This window comes from Lissotriton vulgaris, chromosome 8 (genome assembly GCF_964263255.1).
Source record: "Lissotriton vulgaris chromosome 8, aLisVul1.2, whole genome shotgun sequence".
Lineage (NCBI taxonomy): Eukaryota > Metazoa > Chordata > Amphibia > Caudata > Salamandridae > Lissotriton > Lissotriton vulgaris.
This window is the reverse complement of record NC_141696.1, coordinates 1,302,206,951-1,302,219,183: the sequence shown is the minus strand read 5'-3', so window position 1 is coordinate 1,302,219,183 and position 12,233 is coordinate 1,302,206,951. Positions and strand designations below refer to the sequence as shown.

At 46.7% G+C, this 12,233-nt stretch overlaps 1 protein-coding gene across 1 annotated transcript in view; it reads left to right on the top strand.

Moving 5' to 3' along the window:
• The window catches only part of DDX10 (DEAD-box helicase 10), an 832,256-nt gene that overhangs the window by 201,855 nt on the left and 618,168 nt on the right, over nt 1-12,233 (top strand). Inside the window, exon 13 of the mRNA XM_086935230.1 lies at nt 11,435-11,867. Within this exon, the coding sequence (XP_086791356.1) occupies nt 11,435-11,867 (433 nt within the window). The remainder of the gene's footprint in view (nt 1-11,434; nt 11,868-12,233) is intronic.

The following is a 12,233-nucleotide window of genomic DNA, read 5'->3' as shown; positions in this document are numbered from 1 at the left end:
CAATAAATATGGGAGTATACCAGGAGTCCACAACTAGTGGGCCGATTCCCTCAGCAGAGACACCAAGCAATGCCTCAAGCGGGAGCTCATCCAGAGACAATTAAAAAGGGTTTTTCAGTCTTGGGGATTTCCACACCTATCAGAGTGCTCTCCAATTCAGATCTGGCAGACAGAGAATCTCCGTACTATGAACCAGGGCCAAGTGGTTAATCTGCAAATTCACACACTCCATTAGTCAGCCTGGCTCCTCACCACGTTGAACTTGGAGCTGTAACAATTTCTGACAAATGTTGGTTGAAACTTCAGGAAGCTCGAGCTACTTTGACACTCAAGAGCTACTCGGCAAAATGGAAGGGACTGTGTTCATGATGTGTTTCACAGTCTTGACATCCTTTCTCCTCGATACCCGTAGAGATTCTACTTTATCTTCTGCATCTCTCCAAGTCAGGCCTCACTCATTCATCCATTAGAGTACACCGGGTGTCAATCTCCAGATACAGATGGCGTTCTGGTCAATTATCCCTGTGGTCTAAGAGACTCATGAAGGAGTTTATGAAAGGTCTATTTAGAGCTTACTCTCTGGTTAACCCTCCTCCAGTAGTCTGGCAGCTGAATACTGTTTAATCGCAGCTAATGAAGTCACCATTCGAGGCTATCCTCAAATGCAAATTTAAATTCCTTTCATGAAGGTGCCTTTTCTATTAGCCATTGCATCTGCTAGACGTATTAGTGAAATTCAGGCTTTCACCAAAACAGAACCTTGTCTACAGTGTGTTGAGGACAGAGTAGTCCTATGCACCAATCCTTCTTTCATTCCCAAGGTGCAAACAGCGTTTAATCCCTATGTACCAGTGATTCTACCTTTATTTTTCCCAAGGCCTTCTTTGCCTGCAGGGAGAGCTTTTCACTCGCTGGACATTAGGGATTGCTTGAAATTCTGCTTACAAAGTACAAAGACTTTCTGTAAATCTACTCAGTTGCTCAATTCCTTCTCTGACTCCAGAAAAGGTCAAACCTTAACGTGGGCTAGTATTGCTCACTGGGTGTTCTCAACTATAGTCTTCTATCATGAGAAGGCTTGACGTCCGTTAGATGTAAAGGTGAAGGCTCGTTCAACTCAAAAGGTGGTAGCATCTCAGCCCTATTCGCAGGAGTGTCTCTACCTGACATCAGCAGGGCAGCGACATGAGCGAACGCCCATAACTTTACAAATTATTACTGCCTGGATGCCTGGAGTAATGCAGATGTAGCAGTCGGCCAGGCTGCCATACGAAGACTGTTCGTATAAGGTATGCTCCTATTAAGCAATTTTCTCTCTGAGCTTTCATTATCATTGACAAATGCTAAACTATGTCTTCTGATTTTGTGCAATTCCAATATCTTTGGTTCAACTGTTGTATTTAAAGTTTAGTTTGCATGGTGGGATGGTTTGCCTTACCCGCCGCCATTAATCTTTGGTTACTGCTTACTACTCTGATTCAAGCTTGTAAATCTATAAAAGATACGATACTGGAGAAAAAACAAGTTACTTGCATGTACACTGTGGCTTTTCATTATTGATATATTTTATAGATTCACTATTGATATCTTTTATAGATTCACATGCAACACTCCCTCCTCTCCGTTCAGTCTCACCAGTTGCATACCTCTATTATTTTCTTTACATTCGTGCTCGAAATCTGAGGTCTGGTGGCTCTGCAGGGAATGAGTGCTCCAGGGTCTTTGCTCTGATTGGCTGAAGTTTGGGTGTATTAAATGAATCTGAATTGACTACTATTGTTTTTTAAATGGAGTTCAATGCTAATTCTTTAACACTGCTTTTATTACTGCCATGACGGCGGGGAAGATTCAAGCATGTGAATCTATAAAAGTTATCAATAGTGGAGAACCACAGTGTACAGGTAAGTAACTTGTGTTTTATTTTCCCAGTATATCCTTTTATGTAGTAAAGGAACACCAGAGCAATGCTCAGCCATTCTGTCAGCATTTTGATTCAGAGTTGCCTTGTCTGTGCATTGAAATTGTTTTAAACACAGAAAAGATAGATGTGTTTACTGAACGTGAAATTAAAACTCCAAAGTATAAAATTGAGTACAAGTTTTTCCCCATAATCTGCAATACAATAATAGTTTATGTTCCAGCAGCGGGACGTGAGAAGTGTAGAGCGTAGCAGCTGTAATAACGATTTGATTTTTTCCTTCCAAGAGTCGGCGTGCCTTGAAGTGGGCTCAGCTGCTCTGTGGCGCGCAGCGCGATGACGCAGGAGCCGGCGTTGCTGCGAAAATGCCACTAATCCGTTCTGGCGCCTGCGTTTATAGCGTCAATGCGTCACTCTGGAAGGAACGAGCCGTGTGACAGGGGTGAGCCTGGGCCAGACTACTGCCCATGCGGGAAAAATATGTTATATCAAATGAGGCCTCGCTGCACACTTACCAGAGAATAATAGGCTTTTCAATTATTTCTCACATTTTAAACTCGCAACCCGGGAGCCGCCTGTCAGAGATTAAATCTTGATTTCTGTTAAGCAATTACATATGCTGAGCGCCCAGTTTAAAAACTACCAAATACATCTAATCGGGTCTAATTGGAGCCACTCTCTTCTTCAGTGCTTCTCATTTTAAAGTAAAAGTTATCTTTCTTTCATATTTAGGAGTCAGCCCGAGTAGAAATATATTCCGAGATATGACTCATGCTGACCTATATTACTGCCAAGTGTCCTGATGTGGGCTCTCCTGCTTTTTCTTACTCAACTGGGATTTTATTCTTCCACAGAAGAACCACGTATCAGAAGCATCATTTGACATGTTTTTTATATCGACATATGTACCATATTTGTGCTCATTGTAATTACAATGTACAATAGTTTCATAACCATATGATGTAACATTACCTTCCTGGCTTCACTCCTAGCTGTTTTTGCAAAATAATAAAAAGTCTTTCGCCTGTGTTCTCTCCTTTGTATTTCTTCTGCCTGCCCGCTTCACCCCCTTCCCCCACCTTCAGGTGTTTCCTCAACACCCAGCTGCTGTGTTGTTTCCCAACAGCCGTGTTGCTTTACCCTAACCCTACACCTGCTGTGTTGCTTCACCTCGCCCACTGTGTTGATTCACTTCCGCCTGCTGTGTTGATTCCTCTGTCTTCCAGTTTGATTCCCCCACTCGCTATGTATCTACTACACCCCCTCCAACCTGTTTATCTTCAGTTTACATGTTTTAGTTTTAGTTTGTAAAGAAAGCACTTTCACATTATTTTTTGCAAACGAATTGAACCATCTTGGATCGGTAAATGCATAGAAAAAATACCGGTGTCCTTTTGTAGGCTCACATGTGCGTGTTGAACTCCTGTGCTTGCCTATAAAAGGATGCAGCGCTTGGTCATTGCGTCTTTTATTTTTTCAACCATGCTGCACAGGAGCCATGTTAATGCACAGTGCGGCTAAAAACACTGCCAAAAACTGACAAAGCCAGTCGGTTTTATTGGCATGACCTATTGGCTTTCCCAAATCTTGCTTGACAGCCGTTTACTTAAGGGTGAGGTTGGTGTCCAAGGCGAATGCAAGAGATTTGGCAATTGGGGAAAGTTCTGATTCGAAACCGGCAAATTTCATGTCATTGAACCATCAAGCTTTCAGTGAGAGGTGCCCATATGGACAAAGTTAACCTCTTCGACACTCATGTCGAGCTGAGCTCGTCATGAGCCACGGCTCTCCGGTGCTCATGACGAACTCAGCTCGTCATGGCCCGTGGAACGCTCAGGTGAGGGGAGAATTCCCCTGCTGTGCTGAATGTTCCACGGAGCCAATGCACCTGTGACGAGCTGATCTCGTCATGAGCACAGGAGCACTGTAGCTCATGACGAGCTCAGCTCGTCATGAGCATGGGGGCGCTGTGCGCGCCCGCCTCCCCCAACAGCACAGCGGGGGAATAACCCCCGCATTGAAGGGGTTAACCTCCCTCTTTGCCGAAAAATATAAATATTGGCTGTAAATAGCGAGCCACTCCTATATGTGAGAAGAAGAAAGTATGAAACCCCCTAAACCTTTTGCCGAATAAAAAAGAATCCCAATAAAGCTTCCAATCCGCACACATTACTATCTGAGCTCTGCAGGTGGCATAGGACATTACCAGGGATGCCCATGGTGGCCTGGTGCATGGTTAGTCCTCACCAGTAACTGCCCTACACTCTGTCACCAAATACATACCTTAGTTGCTGGCGCCATAGCTTATGGTAGTATAGGAAACCAAATTAGCGAAACACATGAAAGTCCAAGTGAACATTAAGCAAACTTACATCCATCCTTTACTACTCCCCCCAGAAAAACAAATCTTCTTGCCCCAGTGCACAGGATTGTCTTTTAGATTACAAATGGATTTGAGGACAGCAGAGCCTGCGTTAAGTGGATTCCTGCTGCTGTCCACAAATGGACTGGTGCTTGTGCTTAGGGAGTGCAGTGGCCACGAGGGTATGCATTGAGCGAACAGAAACAGAATGGTGTAAATAATTTAAAAAAATGGCAACTGCATAAGGAGCCAAAATGCACTAATTCAGTAAATTGATCTGACTGTGTGTACTATATCAGTACTACGAGCTAATGCATTGTCGGGAAAATATTTGGTTAACAAATTGGGTGAGTGAGGGAAGCAAGGCAGTAAACTAGGAAGGAGGATATGAAGGGCCAGCACATTGACTAGTCAAGTCAAGTCAAGTCATAGGATTTGTATAGCGCACTACATACCCAGAGGGTTTCAAGGCGCTTAGGAAGGGGAGGAGGATTACTTGTCAAATATCCACGTTTTAAGTTGCTTTCTGAACGCTAGGTGGTTCTGGGTAAGGCGAAGGTAGGCGGGGAGTGAGTTCCATGTTTTGGCAGCCAGGTATGAAAAGGATCTGCCTCCCATGGTGGTCTTGTTGATGCGAGGTACAGTGGCGAGGGCTTGGTTGGAAGAACGTAGTTGGCGGGAGGGGGTGTAGAAGGACAGTCGTGAGTTGAGGCAGTCTGGTCCGATGTCGTAGAGTGATTTGTGTGCGTGGGTAAGCAGTCGGAAAGTGATCCTCTTATTGACGGGTAGCCAGTGGAGGTCTTTAAGGTGACCAGAGATGTGTTCGTTGCGTGGGAGGTCTAATATGAGCCTGGCTGAGGCGTTTTGGATTCGTTGCAGTTTCTTCTGGAGTTTTGCGGTAGTACCCGCGTAGAGGGTGTTTCCGTAGTCCAGTCGGCTCGTGACCAGAGCGTGGGTGACTGTTTTCCTTGTATCGGAGGGGATCCAGCGAAATGTTTTTCTGAGCATGCGAAGAATGTTGAAGCAGGAAGAGGATACGGCGCTGACTTGTCTGTTCATTGAGAGTGAAGAATCCAGGATGACGCCTAGGTTCCGTGCGTGGTCTGTCGGGATGGGTGCTTTTCCGAGGGCTTCCGGCCACCAGGAGTCGTCCCATGCAGAGGGGGATGTACCTAAGATGAGGACTTCTGTTTTGTCTGAGTTCAGTTTCAAACGGCTTTGTTTCATCCATTCGGCAACTTCTTTCATTCCTTCGTGTAGGTTAGTTTTGGCGGTGCTGGGGTCATTGGTGAGAGAGAGGATCAGTTGAGTGTCGTCCGCGTAAGAGATGATGTTGAGGTTGTGTTGGCGTGCGATGGCCGCGAGGGGGCTCATGTATACCTTGAAGAGGGTGGGACTGAGTGAGGATCCTTGTGGTACGCCGCAGATGACTTCAGAGGCCTCGGACTTGAATGGAGGAAGGCGGACTCTCTGGGTTCTTCCGGTGAGGAACGAGGTGATCCATTCAAGTGCTTTTCCTTGGATTCCGATGTTATAGAGGCGTTGTAGGAGGGTGCTGTGGCAGACTGTGTCAAAGGCTGCGGAGAGGTCGAGGAGGACGAGGGCGACTGTGTCTCCATTGTCTAGTAGCGTTCGAATGTCGTCTGTTGCTGCGATGAGGGCGGTCTCAGTGCTGTGTTTTGCTCGGAAGCCAGATTGTGAGGGGTCGAGGGATTTGTTGGCTTCGAGGAAGGTGGCGAGCTGGTTGTTGACAGCTTTCTCGATGACTTTGGCCGGGAATGGGAGAAGCGAGATGGGGCGGTAATTTTTGAGTTCGGTGGGGTCCGCTGTTGGTTTTTTCAGAAGGGCGGTGAGTTCAGCGTGTTTCCAGTCTTCCGGGAAGGTGGCGGAGTTGAAGGAGCAGTTGATGACGTCTTTGAGGTGCGGAGCTATGACGGAGTCTGCTTTGTTGAAGATGTGGTGAGGGCATGGGTCTGTGGGGGATCCTGAGTGGATTGAATTCATCAGGCGGATGGTGTCCTCAGTGGAGATTGGGTTCCAGTCGTTGAGAATGTTCACGGGGGGAAGATGATCAGCAAATGGTAGGGTGGGTTGATTTCCGGGTTGGTTGTCAAAGCTGTTGTGGATGTCTGCAATCTTGTTGTGGAAAAATGATGCTAGGGAGTCGCAGAGGGTTTGAGAGGGGGTGATGTCGTTGGAGTTGGCCGAGGGATTGGAAAATTCCTTGACGATGTTGAAAAGTTCCTTGCTGTTGTGGGCGTTGTTGTCAAGTCGATCCTTGAATGCTGTTTTCTTGGCTTTTCGGATCAGTTGGTGGTGAGTGCGGGTGGCGTTTTTGAAGGCGTCCTTGGTGCTGGTGGTTGGGTCTTTTTTCCAGGCCTTTTCAAGGGAGCGGCAGAGTTTCTTGGACTTCTTGAGATCATCGTTGAACCATGAGGCCTTCTTGCTGCCAGGTTTGCTTTGCCGTTTTTTCAGTGGTGCTAAGGTGTCGGCGGTGTTGGATAACCATAGGGTGAGGTTAGCGGCGGCTTCGTTGGCGTTAGAAGAGGGGGCTGGGGAGTTTTGAAGGAGCGATGCGGAGATTTGGTCCGTGGTGATTTTGTTCCAGTTTCTTTGCAGGGTAGGTTGGAGGTGGATGTTGGGTTTTGGTTTGTTGTAGGTGAAGTGAACGCAGCTGTGGTCAGTCCAGAGGAGGTCCGTGGTGTGGCCGAAGGAGACATGATTGCTGGATGTGAAGATGGGGTCGAGTGTGTGACCTGCGATGTGGGTGGGGGAAGTGACTAGTTGTTTAAGTCCGAGGTTGGCGAGGTTGTCCACGAGGGTGGCGGTGTTGCGGTCGTTGATATTTTCAAGGTGAAAGTTGAGGTCTCCCAGAAGGATGTATTCTTTGGAGGGGAGTGCGTGTGGAGTGATGAAGTCCGTGATGTCTTCACTGAATTTTGCGCGGGGTCCTGGTGGTCTGTAGAGGAGAGTGCCTCGGAGTGTGGTTTTGGGGTCGATGTGGATCTGGAAGTGAAGGTGTTCGGAGTTGGCGAGGTTGGCGTCAGAGCTGGTTGAGATGCGGATGGATTTCTTATGGACGATAGCGATTCCTCCTCCTGTGTGGCTGGTACGGTCTTTGCGAGTGATCTTATAGTCTTCAGGGATGGCAATGGTGATGTCTGGTGCGGAGGAAGCGTTCATCCATGTTTCCGTAAGGAAGGCGATGTCCGGAGAAATGGTGTCTAGTAGATTCCATAGGTCAACGGCGTGCCTGTGGACCGATCGGGTGTTGAGAAGGATGCATTGTAAGTGGTTGGGGTCGGGAGTCTGATGTGTGGTTGTAGCGGAGATGTTGTCGGTGCCGCTGAATTTGCAGGAGTAGCATGAGAAAGGTCCATGGGTTTGTCCAGGGGCGGCTTGGACGCAGTTGGGGGCGCGACCGGGGTTAAGGGCTAGGAGGGCGGCGGCATCGTAGGTAATGCGGGGGGGCTGGGCAGCGCGAGGGGCAGGGGGTCTGGCGCTGGGCGCGGTCCAGGCGCGGACGGGCGTAGACGGGCTTACCTTTGGCGCACCTTCGGCGCGAATTGGGCGCGGTCGCTGCGCGTGAACGCTGCGCGAGAAAGCATCTGTCATAAATGGTTGGTGGGGGGGAGGGGCGAGGGAGGGTCAGCAGGGAGGCGGGATCGAGCGGACAGGACGGGCTCTGAGGCACAAACAACAAACAAAATGGAATCCGAGTCCAAATTGCAACAGGAAGGGGCACACCGAGTGAATGGTGGTTCCAATGCTTTTTTAAAATTAATGAGGAGCACTCGGCAATGTAATGTTTACACAGGCGCTACGTTAAGTAGCAGCTGGCGCACACAACAGCTGGGTATGCGCGTCTGAGTCAGGGGAAATGCAGAAATCGGGAGAGCGCTATGAATGGGTTAATATACCCACGCTTATGGCTTTACTCGGCAGAGCGCTATAAATAGAATACAAAGCGCACGCTCGTGGCTTCAATCTGCAGAGCGCTATTAATTGAATACAAAGCACACGCTCGTGGCTTCAATCTGCAGAGCGCTATTAATTGAATACAAAGCACACGCTCGTGGCTTCAATCGGCAGAGCGCTTTAAATTAAATAATATGCACAGGCTTGTGGCTTCAGTGGATGCAATGACAAGGCAAGTAGCAAGATGTAAATAAAAGTATTGCAGGCAAAGCAGCGAGAATATTAACGATACCAGCAGGAGCAGGGAGCGACCGTTTCTGAGAGCGTCAGGACGGTCACGGCGCTTCTGGGGGAGGGGGTTAGGCTATGTAGTTCGTGGGAGGGAGGGTCAGCAGGGAGGCGGGATCGAGCGGACAGGACGGGCTCTGAGGCACAAACAACAAACAAAATGGAATCCGAGTCCAAATTGCAACAGGAAGGGGCACACCGAGTGAATGGTGGTTCCAATGCTTTTTTAAAATTAATGAGGAGCACTCGGCAATGTAATGTTTACACAGGCGCTACGTTAAGTAGCAGCTGGCGCACACAACAGCTGGGTATGCGCGTCTGAGTCAGGGGAAATGCAGAAATCGGGAGAGCGCTATGAATGGGTTAATATACCCACGCTTATGGCTTTACTCGGCAGAGCGCTATAAATAGAATACAAAGCGCACGCTCGTGGCTTCAATCTGCAGAGCGCTATTAATTGAATACAAAGCACACGCTCGTGGCTTCAATCTGCAGAGCGCTATTAATTGAATACAAAGCACACGCTCGTGGCTTCAATCGGCAGAGCGCTTTAAATTAAATAATATGCACAGGCTTGTGGCTTCAGTGGATGCAATGACAAGGCAAGTAGCAAGATGTAAATAAAAGTATTGCAGGCAAAGCAGCGAGAATATTAACGATACCAGCAGGAGCAGGGAGCAGGGAGCGACCGTTTCTGAGAGCGTCAGGACGGTCACGGCGCTTCTGGGGGAGGGGGTTAGGCTATGTAGTTCGTGGGAGGGAGGGTCAGCAGGGAGGCGGGATCGAGCGGACAGGACGGGCTCTGAGGCACAAACAACAAACAAAATGGAATCCGAGTCCAAATTGCAACAGGAAGGGGCACACCGAGTGAATGGTGGTTCCAATGCTTTTTTAAAATTAATGAGGAGCACTCGGCAATGTAATGTTTACACAGGCGCTACGTTAAGTAGCAGCTGGCGCACACAACAGCTGGGTATGCGCGTCTGAGTCAGGGGAAATGCAGAAATCGGGAGAGCGCTATGAATGGGTTAATATACCCACGCTTATGGCTTTACTCGGCAGAGCGCTATAAATAGAATACAAAGCGCACGCTCGTGGCTTCAATCTGCAGAGCGCTATTAATTGAATACAAAGCACACGCTCGTGGCTTCAATCTGCAGAGCGCTATTAATTGAATACAAAGCACACGCTCGTGGCTTCAATCGGCAGAGCGCTTTAAATTAAATAATATGCACAGGCTTGTGGCTTCAGTGGATGCAATGACAAGGCAAGTAGCAAGATGTAAATAAAAGTATTGCAGGCAAAGCAGCGAGAATATTAACGATACCAGAGGGAGCAGGGAGCGACCGTTTCTGAGAGCGTCAGGACGGTCACGGCGCTTCTGGGGGAGGGGGTTAGGCTATGTAGTTCGTGGATCAAGGATTTGGCTATGAGTATTTGAGAGAGCAGTTCTAGACCTAACATGAAAGTAATTCTGTAGTAAATGAGTTGACATCATAGTTGGGCTGAAGTAATGTAAGAACATTTTTTAATTGGCCTATTTGGCCTTTGAAGCACTCCTACCCTTATCAAATTTATCTTGCTTATATTTTCCATTTCCTAGATAACTCTTTACTTTGTGCTCGGCAATGAAGCCACTTTTTCATTAAACACATGGCAGCAGGCCAGGTTTATTGCATTGCAAATCTCTTGTTTGTTGGTGTCTGCAAGACATACATAATTCCTCCTGGATGTAACTTAGCAGCCTTGTTGCCCTTGTCTGACAATAGGCATGAGAATGTGGGTTGAGGTTAGGTAGTTGAATTTATGAGCAGATTTCTGCTTTTTTTTGCTGTGCCTGGGGGTCCTCACATCTCAAATCTTGACTCCACCTTTCTGCAGATGCACCTGGAAGTCTGGTCCACTCTCCTTCTGGAAATGGTGGATTCTGGCTGTGTATTCGAGCCTAACTTCAGTGGCTCAGATTTACCTAAATATTTCCTGTTTATATGTCGGGTACCCTTGGAACTCAGCAGGCCATGCAGCGGAAGTTCTGAGGTTTGAGCACCTTGGGCTGTGAAGTGATGTCTGCAACTCTTAAAGACTACCACAGACTTTCATGGACTGGCGGGTACCTCAGGCATTCAGCGTATCCACCTAATCAGTCAAAGAGCACCTACGTACAAATCAAATTACAATATACACTGGGACTGTTCAACAACAATGCCACCTTCAACCTTGCAGGGAACAGCAACATTCTTCAAAGTCTCAGTACTACACTTATCCAGACACAGAATCAAACGCATTCAGACAGTCCACACACGCAGCTCTCACTCTTATAATTAATGCCTTGTACAGCCATAGAATAAGCCATCAATTTCAGGAACTTTATTTCAAACATCAGATATGCCACACCTAATTCAAGAAAGCAGGTAGATGTGCATTGAAGAATGCGCAGAGCACACTTCCTTTTATTATGCTAGGGTTGGCAGTCTTGCTGGAAGTTCCAGGCACAAACTGAACCCCACCCACTTCAGCCTGGAAATGTATAGACATATGTTGGTGATGTTTGAGATACCTCATAATGACAACACTGTTGTTTCTTCCTTTTTCATACTGTGCAAATAAGTAAAGGTCTCCCTTTAGATGTTGTGTGATGAGATGTATTTGTAGAGCTTTAGTGGCTGGCTGTCCAGAGTGAAGATGGTTAGTATTTGAATTGTTTTTGTTCCTTTAAATTATGATCTCATATTTGGTGTACTTTAATTTGCGGTATCTTTGGTTACACTATAAGAACAATGCTCACAGATTGTGTGGTGGGTAGTTAAAAATAATAAAAACATATCACAGTAATTTCTGCTGATTCGTTGGTGCAGTTCCTTCCTAAAGCACTATGTGGTCTGTAGCTCTATAGTAAGAAAGTATTGATTTTCACTTTTTTTTAATCTTTCCTCTCCCTCAAAACACAGTTCCCTTGGTCTTGCAATTGCACCGCGGGTGAGATTTCTTCAGAAAGCCCAGGCTCAGCGTTCAACTGCAGATCAAGCAGAAAAAGGCAAAGCTGTGCAGATGACCAATCAAAGTAAAGAAATCTCTTCAGTCAGTGATGATGAGATGGAGGAATTTAGAGCACGCTTAAACTTGAAGGCTGCAGACCACACAAAAGCTGGACTGTCGGAGGCAGCCTTGGCCAGTCCATCCAGTGATGAAGAGAGCGAAGGGCTAGAGGATGACTCTGAAGAAGAGTCGCTTGACCGTTCTACAGATGATACCACTCATAACAAGTTCGTATCCCTGCAGCTATTAGATGACGACGATGAAGATGATGCTCGGGATCTTGACCTCCTCACAGTCAAACGAAGGGATGTTTTTGGTTTGAATACTCCTGATACTTCCATACAGGTACATGGATTTATTTCTTTCATTACAAGCGCATTTATTTTCCTCTAATATAGATTGTTTTCATTGTTTTAAGAATACTGTCTTTAACGCTTATTCAGATGTTAAACAATTTTTGCCATCTTTTTCAGTTTTGCACTTGCCTGTTTTTTATTTGAGTTTCAAATATAGCAAGGAACATGTTCAAACACAATAGCCATGCATAAGACAAGTTAAAGGAGTATAGCCAAGGAAACATGACCTGGTCATACAGTAAGGGCCCATTCACAAAGGTAAACTTACACATAAGTAACTTACATGTCCGCACCCCCTGAAATAAGGGATGGAGCCAGTCAAAAAGTTAAACACAACCATAGAGTTATACTATTA